Below are 22,127 nucleotides of genomic sequence, written 5' to 3'. Positions count from 1 at the left end.
TAAGAGCTTCATCGTCCAATAATGGGGTTTACTCAATTGTGATCCCTCCCTGCAGCTGTCGATGGGTCTAATGTCCCCTGACCACACACCTCAGAGGAAATGCTTCTTCTGTTTGTAAGTGGGCTAATACGAAAACAAGCCACCAGACAACATCATTTCTCATCAGTGAAACCAGTTACATCCCATCATGGTATTCATCATGCCACAGCAGAACCGTGCTGCCTAATAACGTTGACGCGGAAGGCTGGACTGATCCGAGACATCTCTGCCACAAGAATTAACACTTTCTTTATTGCACTCAGTTACACTGCTGGTGACCACAATCTGCTAGACAATAACAATGTGTGGTTCCTGCATACAGTAGATGAGATAATGATGCAACTTCTACAGAGTCTCTAGAGAGAGGCAATCGGACAGCGAGGGCTCACAGAGTAAACTGCAGAGTCTGATTCATCACCCCAACACAGATGCTTCGGCTTGTTGGGTCAGGGAGATGGAGATAGCGGCGTGTGCAGTGTGTTTGTGGTGGGCAGCGAGGTTAAAGCACACCTGATGTGAACTCCATGGACTGTGCAATCAGGGGAGCACTCTGGGCAGGGCCAGGTCACATGGGAGGAAAATCATGACGGGAGACAAACCATTTAGGACTCAAATTGGCCCTGGGACTTTGCTACCCATCTGTCCGACTAAGCCCGGAAGCCCCGGGGCTCCCATTAAGCACAGCAGAGAGGAGCACCAGTGGAGCAGAGCCCAATCTAGAGACACGATGCGTTGCTGCTGAACCCGCTCAATGTCTTTTGAATAGCAGCTTATGTGTTTGTGTCAAGGATGAAGACAGGCTTGTTAGATAAAACACTGTGTAGAGCAGGGGTCGGGAACCTATGGCTCGCGAGCCATATATGGCTCTTTCGGTGACGGCATATGGCTCCCAGAACATTTTGAGTTGAAAAAAAAAAAATCTCCGCCCGCCACCCTGTAATTTTCTCTATTGCGCCAGATTACAGCAGAAGTAATTTAAGGTCCCTTTTCTTAAAGAGCACGTCTTGTTCTTTTATTAAACTAAACAGCCGTCTGTTAATGATCGTATCTAACCAACAGCATGTCATTTCTGTCTCTACGTGTCGCTTTAACACTTCTCGGCTCTCCGTCTCGTGCGCACATTGGGGCGGAGCAAAGAAAAAGTCACCTGCCCCCCCCCCTCAACCCCATAGCATCATGCAGCACCAGAAGTCGCATTAAAAGCAACACATATTATAGATGACATCTACCTATTCGGAACTATGATTACAGGATTTCTGCTGTTTGGATTTGGCGTTGCCCTGGTTTATCGGAAAATTAAGGAAACGGTGACAGCCGTTAAAAGCCCCCTAAGGCTGCCCGACGAAATTGGATCGATTTGAAAAATGGGAGGAAAGTGGTGGAATAGTAGGTGCGCAAATTGGATGTAGCTGCTGGAAGACCAAACAATCCCAATCTTATCTGCTTTCGGCTCCCTCAACCAGAACGGGCCTTGGCCAAGGCCGTTACTGGAACAACAACTCCCCTGAAGATCGCTGAAGTGAGAACCTCTCTCATTCCCTTCCCCCTATCCACAGACACCTGTGGTTGTTTTCTCCCAGGACCTTTCAAGGCTATCTCCATGGCAACGACCATCTTGCGGACTGAGAACTCTGTCTGTTGTGGCCTGGGGGAGGACGACATACCAGAACACGCACACACGAACTTTCAATAATACTGATTTGCATTCACTACCCCCCTCCCCCCATCCCACGCCTTCGCCTGCTTTTTACCCCCAGTGTGACCGGACGGGGCTGTGGCTGGCGCTGCTGTGATGGCGCCGGACCGGCTGGCTGCTTGTCGGTGCTGGTTACCTTCTGCCCCCAATGGATGGGCTTAGATCACCCAGTTGTTGGATTACCTCCCCTCCCCCCTTCCTACTCGTTGCAAGTAATGTCTAAAATGTATGTGCTTATGTGCTAAGGTGTTTTTTTCCTGCTCCCACACTGTACCCCTCTCGGGGCATAGTCGGGGGGTTGGTGTTTTTTCTCGCCTTCTTCCCTCATGTTATGCTGTAATCTTTCATCCACCCTTTCTTGTAATTTCGATGCTTTTGTACCTGTACTCTGGCAAACGACAAATAAATATATCAATCAATCAATCAATCAATCAATCAATCAATCAATATTTAATTTATTATACGTTAAAAATACTATATGGCTCTCAATGAAATATATTTAGAAATATTTGGCTTTTATGGCTCTCCCAGTCAAAAAGGTTCCTGACCCCTGGTGTAGAGGAACATCACGACCGGGTGCATTTTCTTAACAAATGGAGGACATTAAAGATCCTTGGACTTTACTGACGTGCATTTTTTTTCTCAAATGCATGATAAGAAAAGGGCGACAGAACAATCTGGAAGCAAAAATAGGAATTACTGTATATTAATACTTACTTGTTCACACGGTCTTGACAAACGGCAGAGTGGTGGCAAGGGCTCGAGTTGCACTCATTGATATTCTCCTCACAGTGAAGGCCGGAAAATCCCATGTTACAATCACAGCTGGATAGGAAAAAATAATTATTATTGATATTTTGTCTCAGATGGAAAATAGAAGCTCTAACCGTTTCTGACTCGCACATGAGCAGAGTGGGAACAATCTATAGATATTGAATATTATTTAAACATCATATTTAGTATGATTGCACACACAGCATGGCTTTCAACGGTTTACACCAAAGAGCAATTAGGGGACATTTGTTTTGTTAACAATTTTACCTCATTTTAACCTGAAATGGTAAATTATTAAACCCTTTAAAATACATTTAAAGAAAGTGCGTGACAACATTAAAGTATAATGGTTGGGATACTCTGGATTTACTAATGTTTGACATTTTTTCTTCCCTCGTAAGAAACGAAAAGCTGGTATGTGATAATCCTCTTTACCTGTAGCTGTTGACCCGGTCCACACAGTTGCCCTGGTTTTGGCATGGACTTGAGCTACACTCATTGGTGTCAATTTCACACCAACTTCCTTCAAATCCTGAAAGATAGATGAGATGGTCATGGATCAACGAGCCCCACCACATCCTGAAAAACGCAGGGCTGATGATAACAAAGACCTCAGTGAATGCCATTTTAATGGAACTAGTAGCCCCTGTGGCATATCTCATCTTACAGCTCTCAGCGCTCACTGTTCCCCCTTTGAGAGTGTGTACGTCTAATAATACTTTAGTGCCACAGACAGATTGGTCTGAGGGTTAGTGGTTTGGGAGTTGTGCGTCACCGTGCATGTGTGTCTGTGTGTGTTTGAGAGAAAGCTAGTGAGCATCTCGTTAAGTTGGGGTAAGAGGGAAAGGCTAAACCCAAGAGCTCCTTTGCCCCTGCTCATTAGGGTCTTGGGGGGCAGGATGGCTCAGCAGATCAGCATGGCTGCTGCCTGGGAGCTTGTAATGTTCTGCCTGTCGGAGGTATTCCTCTGGTGCTCGGTCTTAGTCTGGTCCTTGTAAGGTTTTCTGCTGAACAAGTCAAACTAAATAACTTAGTTGTGTGAAGTAAAATAAAAGATGAATTAAAACCCAACTGCAACATTGACTATAAGCAAATGATGGCTAGAATGGCAATACATCTTAGAACTAAAAACCCATTTCAATCACTTCCGAGCATGGTGGAATTTAAATACGCCTGAATTTATATGATGGAAACATTTTAGTTTATATATATATACACACACATATACATACAGTATATACAAAACCTTTACACACATTCAGCATGTGCAATTGCATTTCCTTGTTCATGATTGAAAACACTTAGGTTAAGGTCGAAGTCTCGTCAAAGTTATGACATTCAGACCTAATTATCCAGAACACCAAGGATAAACAATCAAAACAAGCTTCATGATTCTTTATGGCCATCATTTGCTTCCATACCATCAACGTCCAGCATTCTGTGGCGGCCAGTGCATTTGTTATGGAGTGAGCAATGATACAATGATACCATTGCTGTACAGTTTTACAATTAATTTTTTTAACTACGAGCTCAGACATTTAAAGACTACTCCTGTGCTGTCCTGGCATATCACACATAATTCAAAGTGATACAAGCAAATAGCAAAGGGTTAACAAGATTAGCTCACAATAAGTGTGAGTGCTTTTATTGCTTCTATGTCTCCTTATGTTACTCCTGCTGCTTCAAGTAAAGAGTTATATATATTTGAACTATAATGAGTCTTGGCTAATGTAAGTATAATTAAAAGTATCATTAAAACTATACACCAGAACATATTCTGTGAATATCTATGGCCATGGTGTATATTTTATTACATTGTTTTATATATATATATATTGTATATATATATTGTATGTATATACATATATATATATATATTGTCTCAAAAAAGTGTATATTTTATTACATTGTTTTATATATATATATTGTCATGATGTATATTCTATTACATTGTTTTATATATATATTGTTAATACTTTCTTCTTTTATTCTGTGTGGATATTGTATAGTTTATTCTCATTCTTATTCTTTTTTTAGTCTGCTACTGCTGTCGGGTGTTTTGCACATAAGAATTTCACTAACCGATTATACTTGTATAAAAGGGGATGTGACAATAAAAACTTGAAACTTGAAAACTTGAAATTATCACCTGAGAGAAGTAATTGCATTAACAATAATGAGGTTTATAATTATTTTTGGGACAAGCACATGTTTAATCTAGCAAATGTGAAACCTAGTAGGTGCTTAAATATGAAGAAATGTTCATGTTTCACATGATATATTTCAAAGAACCATGAATGCACCAGTATTAAAGTATGAACATGTCGTGATTAACACCATATCTTAAGATTTGTCATTTTTCTCCTGTAATTATGCAACGATGCCATATGAACACATATAATGTCAGGATATAACCCCTTATAATGCTCTTTAATAGAGGATGGTAGGAATTCATACAGATCATATATTTCTGAGTGCAAGCCATCATTTTTGGGTTGCTATCTAACTATATGAAGGTTTAGTACAATCGATTATAAAGTGTTGAATAAAAAATGGTTTAACAACTGGATAGTGCTCTCCAAGCAACTCTCACTGTGCTTATTGAATCAGCTGAATGAACAATATATACGATTATGTCTAAAATGCAGAAAGACAAATTTCCAATACTCCTCGAGTGACTCTAATGAAAGAAAAAAAAAGTATGACAAGCAACACCGACAGCTCTGTGCATTTTGGGATGTCAGAATGAAAGGGAATCTGTTAGACCACAGAGAGAACAGAACATCTGTTGAATTATGGGACAGCACAGGTTTCCCAAACTGGTCTGTCAGTCAAAGCAAAAGTGGAGCACCAGAGGGACTATTTTAAATGTCACCGCAATGTAATGCATCTTCTGCCACTAAGCAGTGACTGGAAGCTTCTCTTTGGCAGCGAGGGATACGCAGGGCATGTGCGTACGCAGTCCTTCCATCATCTGAGCTACACTCTCACGGCGGTGAATGTCTCCGAGAAGACACAATTGTGGGACAATCCCCAGTGGATAGTGAACTTACTTTGATGGACGTTTCAATTGAAATATGAGTTATATCTTCATTTTAGGAATGTGAATTGAACGACTACATTTGTGACTATAGTCTCGTCAAAGTTGCTGCCAGTGTGACATAAAGATTTCTCAGTGTGGGTTCATCTTTAATGATATTACCCGCAGTTTGTGCAATATAGATTATGGTGGTTGTCTGCGGTGTCATAAGAGTGCTGGCAGACAGTACATCAAATCTCAGACTCTTAATCTGGGAATTATTTTGATGCTGAAATCAAATCAAACCTTCAAGTTTTTCTATCCAGAGTTCCAGACCAACAATTTATTTATATTTATTCTAACATTAAAAAAAAACATTAAATGAATGTATGTTCTAATCCAGGGGTTCCCAAACTTTTTAGACCACGCGCCCCCTTCTACATCCCGACCGGGTTCACGCACCCCCAATCCCCCACACCGTAAAAAAACCCGCAACAGAAAGCAAGAGTTGTCTGCGGCGACCACGATCGACGTATTGAGCACCCCTGCATTCAAACATTAAATAGCCGAGAGTTTTTTTCAGCGTAAGAAATACTATGTGTGGCGGGAGTGCGTGAGTTAAGACCGAAATGACACTTGTGAGCCCTGAGAATGTTAAATATTAATTATTACACCATTAGACCACCATTATATTTTTCCTCTCGCGCACCCCCTAGAGGCAGCTTGCGCACCCCCAGGGGGGGCACGCACCACACTTTGGGAATCCCTGTTCTAATCCACCCCAGAAGTCTTTGTCTGTAAAAAGAGACACATCTGGCACAGGCAGACACATCATGTGGATTTGGCTCTCTCCGAAGGCGGTCGCATTTTTCTCTCCCTCTCCTCCCCATGACCTTCCCCTCCCTGCTTGGCTTCTCTCGTCATGTCTTGTCTGTCTCTATACTTGAGAGACTCTCTCCGCATCGCTCTTCGAACTAAAAACCATGGACGTAATCAACTGGTCCCTAAACGCAATTGACACCATCTTCTCGACGAGAAGCTCGGGTTCGGGGGAACCTGCCTGTCCTGCTGGGACGAGTGTTGCTGGTTACACGATGGACGCGTGGGGGAAGTGGCGTGTCTTGTGCCTAGCACCACTCTCCGTGGAGGACGTAGAAGACATCTACCTATTCGGAACTATGATTACAGGATTTCTGCTGTTTGGATTTGGCGCTGCCCTGGCTTATCGGAAAATTAAGGAAACGGTGACAGCTGTTAAAAGCCCCCTAAGGCTGCCCGACATGATTGACGCGTTGGGCAGAGTTGTTGGCACTCAGACTTTGGCATTAAACCGTCAGAATGACAACATCGTGGAGAAGCTGATGGCTCTGCAAATGAAATTGGATCGATTTGAAATCCTATTGGCAAACGGGAGGAAAATGGAGGAATAGTGGGTGCGCAAAATTGAATTGCAGCTACTGGAAGACCAAACAATCCCAATCTTATCTGCTTTCGGCTCCCTCTACCAGGACGGGCCTTGGCCAAGGCCGTGACTGGAACAACAACTCCCCCGAAGATCACTGAAGCGAGACTCTCTCATTCCCATTCCCCCTATCCACAGACACCTGTGGTTGTTTTCTCCCCAGGACCCTTCAAGGCCATCTCCATGGCAACGACCATCTTGTGGACTGAGAACTTTGTCTGTTGTGGACTGGGGGAGGACGATACATCAGGCCACTTACACACACAACCATCACACTGAAAAAGCACTCACTTCCCCCCATCCCACGCCGCCTGCTTTGCCCCCAGGGTGACAGGACGGGTCTGCGTCCGGCGCCGTGACGGCAAAGGACCGTGCTGGCTGCTTGTCGGTGCTGGTTACCTTCTGCCCCCAATGGCGGGGCTATCGCCCAGTCTTTGGATTACCTCCCCTCCCCCCCTTCCTACTCGTTGCAAGTCATGTCTAAGATGTATGTGCTTATGTGCAATGGTGTTTTTTGTTTCTCCTGCTCCCACACTGTACCCCTCTAGGGGCATAGTCGGGGGGTGGCTTTTTCTTTTTCTCGCCTCTCTTCCCTCATGTTATGCTGTCATCTTTCATCCACCCTTTCCTAGATGGCGCCGCAGACGGCGCCTCGGTGTCTTGGTGCGCGATTCTTGCACCTTCCGCCAAAAAAAGTTCCTCGTTTGTTTGTGAAAACATTCTTTGGCAATAAACCTGTTTCTGATTCTGATTCTGATCACTGCTATGTCACAAACAATAACCAACTCAATGTAGGCAATTTAAAATAAATATGATTGGCCAAACAAACCAGATATCAAATTAGTCATCATACAGTAGCTGTGTTTCTCATAAACAGAAGGCACAGCATGCTTGTAAGTTGTGTAACTGTGTTACTCAAATAAATAAATTAAGAATATAAACCTCTTTGCATGTAAACATCAGTGCACTGCATCCTATTTACCCCCCTGTCTCAGAGGTCTGCAATAAAGACAACCACCTCCATTAAATGACCTAAAATAATAATAAAAATACACGAAGGCTCCAATTGTGAAACAAGAATAATAACACAAATTGTTTCATGCTCTAAACTGTAAAGCAAAAAAATTAAAAAGAAAATGTTATCTTTAATCAAATGGCACTCGTGGCAATGGGAGAAGAGTACTGCTGATCCCACTGGGATCCTACACCTCGTCTGCAGCTCTATGCAGCGCTCTGCTTAGAGATTTGGTTTTCTGGCCCAAATATTTGATTCTGAATGTTATGACACATGCCGGTTGGCGTACGCTGCCGCCGTCATGGTGTCTGTTTTTTAGTAGAGGAACATGTGTTTCAGCATGAGGAGGGAAGGCGGATTCCTCCATTTCCCACCTACCAATCTGGACCCGCACATTAACTCCCATCCAGAGATGGATGGGTCCGTGCACGCTGAAATGTGTCGCGTCACTTGAGCCCTTGATGGAAAACAGGGGGGGTAACAGTACGCCATGTCTGACTGCAGTGAGGGAGTGACTCAGAATGTACCTTTTCTACCTAATTAGGTGGAGCTGGAGGCCGCCGAACCTCCAGGTTCCACCACATGGCTCGCGGACATCGTACCTAACAGGTGCATCACCGAGAGCGCCGTCACCACTCTGTGGGGCGAGATGTGTGACAGTCGAGAGTTCAGCTAATCCAGCCTGGCTGGGGAGGCTTTGCTTCTACAGTGAATGAGTTAATATCCACACTCGGGTAAATCAATGAGTGGGGAGCGGGGGACTCGTCTGCTGGTTTATGGAGTAACCCAGTGTTGAAAGTGCCACATGACAAATGTTCAGTTTTCACCTGACAGGGGCATATACTTATTAGATCCTCTAATAGGAGAAAACATGGAGAATGTGCATGGAGCCAAAGAATAGCCAAATGGCAGCCAGTTGTACTGGTATTGTCCTCACTGGAAAGAGAAGCCCAGCAACGCTCTCGGTTTGCGAATGAGAGGCATGTGACTCTAAATGGGACCTTAATTTACCAAATGAACATCATGCTGTGTTAAAGAAGACTTGAGACGAGCAATTGAGACCATGAAATCATGTTTCTAATGTTTACTGAGGTCCTAAATCAAGTTAGAAGTTGTATAATTTCCTCAGACTTCTTGTTGCAACCAGAGGAGTCCCCCCCGAATGCTCATTCAAGGGCATGCAAGTTTCATAAAACAACATTAAATAATAATAATAAAACTGGAGAATAACTAATTGTCCCATTACGAAAAGGCACGTTTTGAACTTTACTGCGCTCGTTTCAATAGAAATTAGATTGTTATTTCAAATATTACCAAAATAAATGATACATTTGGCTATATGAGAGTGTCCACAAGGAAATGTGTCCTGTGTGACTTGTCTCAGAATTCTAGGTTTTTTAATGTACAATTTCAGTACATCACCATTTCCTCTGCCTATGTCCTCTACTTCCCAGCTGTCACAATCTAATGAAAGAGTCCTCCGACTTGATACAAATCCAGATGCACTCATCTAGGTCACCTTTGGCTGCCAAGTGCTGCGCTTACAATACGTTTCATGAGCTGTCGAGAGTGTTTTGAGGAATGTTTTTTGCTCAGAGCTTTGCCTATTGGGCTACACACGGTATGCCTTTAGCCATTTGATTGGTTGAGCTGGCTGGGACTGTAGTCTGCCAGCTTTGCCAACTGCAGACACCAATAAATGATGGATACAATTGATTATAGTCGTATTTTTATAATAAAAAATGTGTATATCATGACGTATTCCTAAAAGGTTTAACCTAATTGATCATAAAAGTTAATGTCGTAAAGTAAAGGCAAAACCCCTGAGGTCTCTAGAACTGGAATTCATGGAGAGTACATTCCCTGACTTCAGTGTGTCCCCCAACATCTGAGACGAAATCCATCCCCATGGCTATGCTACAGAAAATGAGTACTGTGGCCAGTCTCTACAGGTTTATATAGAAATGATGTGGTTATTTTAACCTGCTGTGAAGCATTCAGGGGTTAAGCTACTAATGAATCTTTATGAGCGGGAAACCACTGACACCACTATGTGCTCATTCATGCTTTCTCCTCCCCTTTTTTGGTAGCAGCTGTTGTTCGGCCTGGAAACGGGTTCTCAAAGCTGAAACGGAGGAAAATAACCACCTTTTGCCCTGAGCAATGGAATATCACGAGCGTGCTGAGACCTTTGCTCACTGAAGGGGCAAGCCATCATTCTGAGACTGAACACCTGCTACATTTTAATATTTTGTTTTCTTCTCTGTGTGCCTTCACTTTCGCAATATTAGACTAGATAACAGTTCTCCAAATGGAGCAATGGTTTACATGCTATGAACTTAGCTTGATTGAAAACTGACTGCATCTGAAATGGTCCATTACACTGTGAGGAAGATGTCTATGAAATATCTTTGATTTCAAAGATTGTACTCTGGTGAGAAATGTTTGAATGTCTAAGTACAGTGTATAATGGTTCAATTACATTCATGTCAGGAATCATAATACAATACATAATTTAGTTGTATAGTTATATGTAACCTCTACATTCTACTTCTATCTCAGCCGTGATGCTCCTGTAAATGAAATGTTCTCCCTAAATTATTATTGTTATGAACATATAAACTTAAACAGGAAAAGTGGCCTGTTTAAAACAATATGTTTAGAATGCATAAAGATGATGACCTTGTTAAATTTGAATATTGAACGACAAAATACAAGAAATGCAGTAAGATCAGTTGATCCGTAGTATGTATTAAAGCATTATAATTTATATTACGTTACCGATTTAAAGAAGAAAAAAAGGCCAGTGATATTCACATACATCTGCCAGGGCAGCTGATTAATAAATTGAAACACATTTATTATAAATCCATTGTCTACTTCCTCCATAAAAATAATCATCACTTAAAATGAATGCAGCGAGGACAGATCATTTCAACACATCTTTGGCAACAATGTATTTCCGACATCTTTTTCAAAAAGATATTAGGCATGTGTCAGCTCTCATGTTGGCACAGTTTCATAGTAGCTCATTAACCAACTGTTTGGTCGGACATAATCTCAATCTCGTGGAAGGTGAAGGCTAGTGTAGCATGCTATGCAAATGAAGAGGTTTGTACTCCATCTGGCCAGAAAACTCCTCTGGGGAGATTCTGATCCATGGAGACCAAATGCGTTTTGCATCTGAAAAGGGAGCCACAATGCTTCTGAATTAATTCACTATGCTGGCATTGCATTATGCTTTTAGATGGACCTTTGTGTTTCCACATCTCGTACTAGTGATGGTTGAATTTTTTGTGTTGTGAATTGTTTGTGGAAACACACTTGGAGATTATAACAGAAACAGTCCAAAAAAGCTCCATTGACTTGATGTGTAAGATATTTCAATGAGTTATTTTTCTATTGTTACATCAAAGTCTATGTCAGCTAGTAAAACATAAGTATTAATTTGCCAACAAGCTTGCACCTTAAGTATCAAATTAAAAAGCCTATGTTTATTTTTTTTGCCCAAGTGGAGGCATCCTAGAGTGACTGTTTCATATCTATAAAGGCTACCTTTCAAAGATGCAAGATCACATTCAGACCCAGGATGTTACAGTTTACACATGCAAACGTCAAGCTAGGACACGCAAGCTGACTGTATAGATGGTGTGCAGGACTCAGAACTCTGCCGTGTCCTGTAATCCATAGGGAGCGATGCTTTGCATGTTTCTTTCATTTGTTGTTGTTGTCGGCCAGTAACCCTCATCCTGACCACTAACCTATTTAAGGTTGCTCTTCAATCAGGTTTAGCACTCCCTGCTGAGGCTCCCCATTAACAGGAAAGTGGAACATCTGTGCTGGTCAGACAGGATGACTTGGGCCTCCTGGCAAGAGCCTCAGCAGAGTGACACTGTGAGGAAGAACACAAACTTCCTCCAGGAGCCCTCTACAATCAAGAAACGGCTTCCCTTATATTTGCTTGGAAGACAATTCTTTCAGCTAGCTCTGGTTTTATTCTGGCCTCCAGGTCTTCACAGTATACCTTTGGAGACAAAACTCTTTTTCACTGTGTTTTACAAATCCCTTTAATGCTACTCCCAGTAGGCACCTCCTAATGGCAACCTTTAGTTCCTGTTGAACAGGCAAACACTAAAGTTGCCACATCACCTTTTTTGTGAGACTGATGTCGTCTAGTGAAGTGTCTTGGGAAAACTATGGCTGCACACTTAACTTTAGAACAATTCAGTCCAGCAGGTTTGAGAAAAATGATCATTAAACCACCGTGAAAGCACCCATTATTAATGCCATCCGATATTGTCAGAAGACTATTAAAAAGGTTTGACAATGACCATCGGCCAACAGAGGATGGATTCTGTCTCCTGGGCCATCTTCACATTAGATACCAGTGCCTCTTCCAGTAACAACTAAAACACACGTCGACAGAATCTAAACACTAGACCAGAAACTGAAAATACATAATGCAGATCAAAAATAAAAAATGTAAAGCATTTTAAGAAATGCTTGTTTTTGTTTGTTTCATACATGTCTCCAGTATTAGGACTAATTGTTATGACTATGGCTGTACTACGTCTATTACAATAAGTCAGTGGCGGGCCGTCAGGGCCAGCAAGGCCTTCTCTGCTGGCCTAAACATCATCAGAATATATATTTTTTTCTAATTATATTTTCCCACAAATATGTATTCAATTATTTCCCAGAGTAAGAGTTATTCTCTTAATTTCATAGCGTTCCTCTTGGTTGCACTGCTGCCAGCCCCAGGTTGAGATTTGGAGGGCTGGTCTTTATGTTAGATCTTTTATCCAATCATATTCAGCCATCGTGTGTTGCCAGGGGGCTAAAATCTGCTCTTAGGCCTTCAGAATCAACATTGCGGGCGCTGGTAGCTTCAAGTGAATGGGAATGACAATGTTGTGTCAACCAATCAGCTTTAGAGTTGGCTCCTCTAGGCCTTCTAGAAGGCCCCGGAACCGGCACAGGAGCCAGCTAGCAGGCGGAGTGCTGCACATCTTTTGATTGGATTACCAATATTGAGAGGCGGGGTCTATGGGCAGATATATGCAAAACCTCAGAACTAGGAAACTGAATTTGATAAAGGAATTAATTTGCGGACTACAAAGCTGTTTTTTCAACCCACAATGGCGGAAGGAGGAGAAGATGTCGATTTGGTCGAGCATATACTTTTAACGCCTTTCTCAAGACGAACTTTTCAAGAAAAGTTAGACATCGTAAGGAGGACTATTTTCTTCTTCTTTTTCTCCGTCCCGATGCGCGCATTCTGCAGCGCGCGAGACGGAGAGCCGAGAGAAATGACATGCTGTTGTGTAGATACGATCAACATCAGACGGCTGTTTCGTTTAATAAATGAACAAAGACGTGCTATAGAGAAAATGACGGGGGCGGGCCAATTTTTTTTAATGTCATGCGATCTACCAATACTACGCCGCGATCGACGTATTGAGCAGCCCTGGTCTAGAGCCATGGCATCATAATGATACTAATAAGAGGTGGATTAATTCGGGTGAGACTGTGTAGGACCTCACTGAAGGCCCAGGCCCCAGGCCCACGGCCCGCCACTGCAATAAGTACATTGGAAACTAGTTTCTCAACAACCTTTACACAATATAACCAGTGCCTGACCAATACTGGAATTTTGATATATTGCTAAAATTAGCATGGCACCACTCTCTAGTGGACAAACTATGTAAAAACCAAACCTAATTATCTCAAACATACATTCGTAATTTATTATTGCTCGTCGGCTGACGTATAAAATAAAAACAATATCTATACATTGCTGACCCACCATCTCCTGACTCAACATATCTATACATAAACATTGTTGCAATGACTCAATGTGTTGCATGTCTCCATTGCAGTTCAAATACACCTCTAGCTGCAAAATGCACCGCATGTCTAGACAAGCCGTTCATTACCACTGGCTTATGGTTTTATACGTAAATGTGCTCAAGAATTCAGATAAAATATAAATATATAATTGCCATGAACCAGTTACATTTCAATATCACCACGCCACACGACACATCAGGTGGAGACGAGGGTTTTGTCGTTATTAGCTAGCTCACGTTCCTTCGAATGCAGTGGCACACAATATATTACATTAGGATTCATAATGGCAGTCAGTGAAGATGAGGCTAAGCACAATATGAATTTTGGCCATTACTGCCGACAGTGGGATAACATATGTTTACTGCAGAGTTTATTTTTCTTCTTTTTTATGATGTTGTTTATGAACAACCAGAAACGTACCAAAATAAGTTACAAAAGAATGAGATCCCCTGGTCTTGAGAACTGATGTGTGATTAGGGCGACTGTTGTTCAGTGGGGTAGCAGTGTTGTCCTTTTTAGAGGATCGGCGGTTCAATCCCCGGCTCTGCTAGCACACATCAATGTGTCCTTGGGCAAGACACTTCACCCCAAATTGCTCCCATAGTTGTTCTATGGTGTGTGTGAATTTGTGTATGAATATATACACATATATATATATATATATATACACACACATATGTATTATATATATATGTGTATATTTATATATGTATATATATATAATATATACACATATATATTATATATATGTATATATGTGTATACACACACACATATATAAATATATATACACATATATATATATAGACATACATAAATATATATATATATATATATATAAAAATCTCATTACCTGAGACAGTATCTAGAAAATGAGGTGCATATGAGCTTGTTAGAAGTACAAACGGCTGCCATACTGTATTCTGTGCCAAATAAATAACAAATAATAAATACAAAAAGTAAAGTCTTTAATGAGACGTGTGCCATTTCATGTAATTTAAAATGCATACACTCATCTTCTTAATGCAGTCCATTTTCATCTCCCGAACTTCTACCACTGAATGTCATGGATAAAATGGCTAATTGGATATTAGTTTATTACAAATTATCCTTGATAATGTTTACCGTGTGGTGTACATCTCAAGTATGGAGGATATTTGATTATAGCAGTACATCTGGCAGAGAGATTTTCAATTTAATTAGGCCTGGGAATAATGTAAAGCCGACACAATTTCCTTGACAAATAACTGACACTGAACAGTAAATAACAAGTCTGTAAAATTGTTGCACTGGGATCAAGCCCCGGCTCGGATAACAGCTCTGCGTTTGTTGAGTAGTAGCTATGTAGGAAGGATTTATGGTGTATACCAATGGAGACTAGTGACTCACAATACTTGTGTGAAGACGACCCAGCCCACGCAAAGCTCTTGGTTTAATGTATGCAGCCAGCACCTAATTTCCTATTCCTCTCCAAGGAAGCCTTCTGAAACGAACCCAGCCGTCTATTTATATCTGGAAACATCTTTTCATCTCTGCGCCGATCGTGCCATTAGCTACAGCACAACATTATCGCATCTTCACCTGCACACTGATATATTTTTTTTCTAAAACACTATATTGTTTATAATTTCTCAGCTATCAGGGGGCTGCTTACTGTGTAATAGGTAATTTCAACACTGGTCATTTGTAATGCTCGATTACTTGTATATTGTTAAAACACTGACAGAGCTTGTGAATTAAACATGAAATATATTTTCATGTGTTGAATTTCTGTGTGTGTGTTTTGTGTAGTGTAGTATGAAATATGTGTCATTGAATGCTTATGCCTGAACTATTTCTGAATGAGTACGTGGGCATGTGAAGAAGCTAAAGTACAACTCGTATGATCCTGGCATTTAAAAAAAGGAAACAATCGAAATTAGGGCAACTGTGTAGTTTCAAAGGATTTATGTTCACATTAAAGTGATTCCTTTTTAGTATCATACACAGTGTGTGTGTGTGTGTGTGTGTGTGTGTGTGTGTTTGTGTGGTGTGTGTGGGAGCTTTTGCAATGGGCAACGCACAACACAAGATACAATGTAGTTTAAGCCACATTCTGGAATATTTGGTCAACATGTCCATTTCTGCAAATTCTAAGCATATAAATAGCAGTGGAGAAGTGAATTGATCTTCAAGGCTGGTAAGTTGTTTATATTGATTTTTTAATATTATTTATCTCGCCACAAAAGAATTGTCATTAACTATACTCGTCATTGTCACACACATGCAGCTTGAATTCTCACGTGGGATCAGACTTCATCTCTTCATCGCCAGGTTCATTAAATGGTACGTGGCAGATACCTTTGCACATTGCACCAGTGAAATATGCACGTTATGAACATGCTTTTATATGTAGTGAGATCATTGACAAGCAGGGATCAAATTTGATAAGAATTCATAACACATGATTAGATTAGAAGGCTTTTATAGTAGAAACTGCTCGTACAGTTAAATATGTTTTTAAATTGTAGGGAAAGCCAAAGCATGTGTTCAATTTGGAATCATGAATAAATGTGAAGTTTTACCAGCCAATGTGTACATAATGGCATTTCCTGTCAAAATCATTAGATACGACTTTTTTTTTTGTCGTCACACCACATCTCCATTCTGATGCAGTGATCGGGCCCTATAATAATAGTAATACATATAAATTGGCATTATATATAATATGGTCATTCATGAACCAACTTCCTTTTTTTGGGCCTGAACAAGTCTTCAAGTCTTGTGCTCTGCTGAGCCATGAGTCTGTTGCTTGAGTCTGTTCCTTGAGTCTGTTCCTTGAGTCTGTTCTGCCTCTACCTGGTTGTCACGATCTTCTACCATACCTGCCATAAATATCATGATACCCGATTCCAGATTTCGATACAATACCATAAAAACAATATACCATAAATACGATACTGGTATATTTATCTATAATAGTAATAAATTACATATCTGTATGGTTCACTTTTTACCAACTTTTTCAACACTTAACAAATGGCAGCAATATTAGTATAAGCCTACAGCAAGATATTAAAGAAACTACATGGTGCCATCATAGCATTGAGTATACACTATGTGGCCTTTAGTCTGTATCTGACCAGATGACTACAGAGTTCCTTCAGTATGAGCAGCTGTAGAGTTACATAACTTTACAGACTGTCTGCATTGGAGACAAAGAACTGAAACATTTCACTTCTGGCATCTTTTTTTTTTTAAACCGAAGACAGGCGGCAAAAGCTCCGCCACTTCACTCGCTGTGAGCGCTGCGCAGTGCAATGTGTGCAGACAGCATGACACGGAGCGGAGCAGTGCGCTCTGATCGAGCACTCTTTTAATAAAGTATTGATACTAAAAATATGCTAAATCACATCGTTTTTAACGTATGGATACCTTGTTAGTAACGATACACCGTGCAGCGTGACAGTACTAGATGTAGCGGGCTGACTTTGAAGCTAACCCGATCCCCCCAAATGCTGTAGACATCTTAACGCTGATTGGCCAAGATGCGACACCTCCCATCAAAAATGTTTTATTGAGAAGATCACCACATCGCATTTTCTCCGCGTCTCACTGCAATCTCATAAACGAAATAACTCTTTCATCAGGACTTGATTGCAGTGATATGACACATGTATCGAGTGCTGATAAATACACATTATGATGATAGGATGTAGCCAAAATAACCTACTTTAGGCTTAATGTTATCTAGATTTTAAACAAATTATTATCTTAATTATTATCTTAATTCTAATGAAAACAAAAGGCCGCCGATTTTGATCAGGGTGTTGGCTCTCTCTCCTGCAAGGTACTGGTTGTATGAATAATCATCAAACTGTGAGAGGTCAGTATGTGATGCACACTGAACATACAGCCCAGTATGTAGCACCTGAGCAGCAGATGCGCCATGGACAACGCAGCCTCCGTGGGGTTGAACTAGTTTTGGTCATCAGGGAACATCTACCCAAGATAAAACAGGAGGCAAGTTGTTTTCGCAAGGAGTAACAGGGTTCACCACGCTTTGTAAAAAACAGAATGGAAAATGTGTGAAAATCAGAGGAAACACTACTATTCTGGTAAGCCAGAGTTCATCATTATCATTATCACCCCAGAATTTTGCTGTGTGGACTAATCCATCCCAACCAATATGAATATGAATTCATCATGGTCAGAAAAACCGAGCATTTAATCACTTTAAATGATCCCGGAAGGAAAACTGGCACGGTCGTTTTCAGATGCTTCAGGAGTACATGCACAAGAAAACACCTCTCGGCGGCTGAAACAGAAACTTTTTTGGAATACCTCACACATTTCAAAGTGGAGATACAAGCAAAGTTTGGAAACCTGGGACAGGAATACGTTTCATCTTCTCTGCTCAACCTTCTTGATATATGATATAACTTTGTGTTTGTTTTGTCATTTTGAAAGTACTTTCAACGGTGCAGATTGTCTACGTTTTGTGACCTATTGAACAAAATGGTGTAGTTACACTCAAAAAGTGGGCTAAAAAAAGCACGAATAGTATGAGGTTGCAGCGAGGTGTTCACTCACCAGCTGGGCATCTGCAGGAGGCTGTTCCATTGGAGCGTGTCAGGCAGGTTGAATTTTGCAGGCACGGATTGTGGAGAGGGTCACAGGGGTCATAAGGCTGGTTGCACAAGGGGCCACTGAAGAACGGGGGACAGGTGCAGGAAAACTCCCCAAGTACGTCTGACTCCTGACACTGAGCTCCATTTAGACAGGGCCCAGAATCACACTCGTCCACATCCTCCGCACAGTCCACACCTGTCCAGCCTGGCGAGCACAAACACCTTGGATAGACCAGAAAGAAGATGTGGCACTGTAGAGGTCCTTTCAGCACACATTAAAACGAAAACAAAGTAAATAAACACTTATTGTGTAGTATTCCAAAAGTTAAGGGGGTCATTCCCTCTGGGGTAAATAGTGCTAACAAATTTAAAAAGCAGCGGTACGGTGGGGTGCTGTGGATAAGCTACCAAGACAAATTAAAATGATCCACTGCACACATTTTGAGTGCACACCGGTTCAGTGCAGCTTTTAGCTCAGCTCTCTTTTGTGGAAAGACAGTGCAGGGAATTTAAAGGTTAATTGAACTACTAGTCTAGAGCTGCTTTTAATACTGGACAGCTGAATGTTGGACACAGGAGGTTAGAGCACTGAGTGGGGATTAAATGGAAATGTACGCATGCCAGACACAGACAGAGAAACATAGATTTCTGAAGCATCTGCTCTTAAGGGGGGTGAACATTCCACTTGGTGGCAGTGAGTACCCGAGCACTACCAACCACTCCACCTTGCAATCCTTTTCATCCCCCAACTTTTCTACCTGAAGCAGCTTTACGTGTCCCCAGCGAGAGCAGGGCATTAGCTGGAGCAGATACACCAGCTTTTTCCTCCAATGAGTCACAGCTCCCCTGAAACCTTTTCATGCTGTGAGCCATTGATTGACTCATTTGTTTTACCTGCCATCTGCAATTCATTATCTCTGCTGCCGGTGGAAGGACATATTGCTATCTCCGAACGGCTTCTTTTTCTGTATTTATTAAGTGACTGATGCACCTCGTGAGGAGAGCACCCTTGGGCCGGCTCGCACACCTACTCGTAGCTGTTGAGACGGGCTGTGCAGGTGGCGTTGTTTTTGCAGGGCTGCGATAAACATTCATCTATTTCATGTTGGCAGAACTCTCCCTCCCAGCCGGAGTGACACACACAGTCATAACTCTGCAATACAAAAGAAAGGAACCACCATTAGAATACCATTGAATATAGTGACACGGAATCGGCACTTTGCGAAGAGTAGTAACATAATAATAGCAATACACACCATTAATATTTTTTAAAAATGACCGTATATACAGTACAAATAGAAGCAGTTCATTAAGTTGTTCAGCGGGCATGCTGACACTTGCTCGTTGGCTCATTTATACCCATTACATTTTAGTAAACGGTGCAATGCTTATTATGCAAAAAAAATTCAGAAAAAGAACTCCCATTAAAAAAAAGCTCTTTGCTGCCGAGAACTGTCGAAAATGTGGAATTGTCAAGCTTGTCTTCAACTTCCACATTACTGCCATGCAGATGTATTCCTCCTACTACCCACCCTCTGGATTATCGTGCAATTAATTTAATTAAGAAAACAAGCATAAAAAAACATGTTTAGAAATGCCTAGATTAGTTTTAAACCAATGTTGATTCTACTGTATATGAAGAAACCGATTATATATATATATATATATACACACACACACACACACACACACACACACACACATATAGCTCAGACCGTTGCTAATCTTGTTCATTCCTCCTTTCAGAGCAGTATGTGAACAGCTTGTTCTTTATTTCGTCTTTGTAATCTGCATTATGCTAATTAATCATGGCACAGGAGATGAATGGCTTGTTGTCAAATACTTTCCAAGGGTTTTTATTTATTCTTCCTCCTTGCATAGAATGAAGGAAATCAAGGTCAATGTTTTTTTTCAGGACTTGCCAAGATCCTGTCTGAAGGTCCCGGGTGCTGCTGGTTGAATACATGCTGCTTACATGCTAATCTGTGGAGAGCGATGGGACTTTAAACTATATCATCTTCTCACTGTGGGCTCTTGGTGCTGGGGGTGGGGAAATGAAGAAAATCTCTTGACACATTACACATTAGACTCCTCCATTTACTCCTTATCTCCTAAAGAACATAATCTCATTTTGCTGCTAAATCACCTTCAGGGACCGCGATTCTCCAAAATAAGCTAAATCTCTGTGGGACACGGTGTTCGGAGAGAGGAAGCTGCACTGTAAACAAGACTATGCTGAGGGGTTTCCAAAAACTGTCCCAATTTAAATAATGAGTTGAGTAAGAGCGGTGAAACGGAGAACAGTTTGACGAAAACATTTTGATTGACATTTTGTTATAGCCCTCATATCACACCCAATGCCCTTCTCATGCAGTGTCCTTTTGTCTTTGGATTGGGAGTCATCTCTTTATCCCTGGAAATTAAACTGGATGTTCGAACCAGGATTTTGTGCGGGGCAATTTTGAAACCCTGTCACAGAATCCCTTGTTGATTATTTCACAATAGAGGGAAAATGAGCATGTGTCCTTCAGTTATCCTCAAATTGCTACAGTCACACTTTCTTGAAAGTAAGAGGTCTTGACAGCAACACAATATGCAAGTTTGCTTTTGATGAATATTAGAAATCTATCAATGAAAGCCTAAAAGTTACTTTTTAATGACATAATTGATTATGCCAGTTTTAATAAGTGTTGGGAGGGAAAACAATAGTAAAATGTTAAATGATATTCAAATATAGACCATCATTAAACAGTTTATATTGAGTAGAAGTTGCTATTCTTTTTGAAAGATTGACATCAGAAATGTATACAAATATTTTTTGGGTTGAGATTTTCTTTTCCAGAAAATTATTATCACTCACTGAATACTTATGAAATGTTCTGTAATCCTTTTTTTCATGTGGCTCCTTTGGGACGCTGTTCTTTGCTTCATAAATCTAATATTTCTTACATACATTATGCACTAAGTGCAAACTTATTTTAAACCCAAACATTAGGATTGGAATATAGTGCAAACACAAAGTTATCTGTCTTTGTCCAAAGGAGAAGACTTCATCTCTGAAACATCTGCTTCACTACTGCAATCTGTTAGTAAATAAGCAGCTGTTGGGAAAAAAAGGCCCCTGGCACTCATTGGCCAGTTTGTAAGCAGCATGGAGCTCCCAGGGCCTTTTTGCAGCTGAAACAGATCAATGTTAAAGGCTAAACACACACTTGTAAAACTACAGAGGTAGAGCTGTGCCTTGCAAACAAACCAAAGTCTTAAAATGTTCTCTTGAGTCCAAGTGTGTGGCATCTTTGAAAACCGACATCCGTACAGTATGACGGACATGCTTGGTATAACATGTACTGAAAGCAATCAGCGTTCAGATAATTACTCAATCTTTCATGTACAGCCTTCATTTTACAAACTTAGGTTTCATTCATTATTTCAACAAGACTTCAAATAAAATAAATTGAAACTGAAACTCTGCTACATTAGCTTATCTACAACTATGTAAGGTGCAGCAGCAAATGTGGTGTTATTTTTTCAGAAAGAGGACACACTATGAGTCGACGTTTTGACTTTGACATATGCATTCAGAATTAATGTGCCAATGCATGACCAGGAATGGCAAAGCCTGCAACCAGAAATAGTTGTACTGGAGCCAACACGACGTAAAG

The 22,127-nt window shown here is 41.1% G+C and overlaps 1 protein-coding gene across 1 annotated transcript in view; it reads right to left on the bottom strand.

Annotated features, from left to right (window-relative positions):
• eys (eyes shut homolog) overlaps positions 1-22,127 on the bottom strand; it is a 174,394-nt gene that overhangs the window by 88,147 nt on the left and 64,120 nt on the right. The window contains 4 exon segments of the mRNA XM_056436017.1: positions 2,453-2,560; positions 2,945-3,041; positions 18,428-18,687; positions 19,497-19,618. Coding sequence (XP_056291992.1) covers positions 2,453-2,560; positions 2,945-3,041; positions 18,428-18,687; positions 19,497-19,618 — 587 coding nt within the window.

Source organism: Pseudoliparis swirei, chromosome 17 (assembly GCF_029220125.1).
Source record: "Pseudoliparis swirei isolate HS2019 ecotype Mariana Trench chromosome 17, NWPU_hadal_v1, whole genome shotgun sequence".
Lineage (NCBI taxonomy): Eukaryota > Metazoa > Chordata > Actinopteri > Perciformes > Liparidae > Pseudoliparis > Pseudoliparis swirei.
This window is presented reverse-complemented; position numbering and strand designations above follow the sequence as displayed.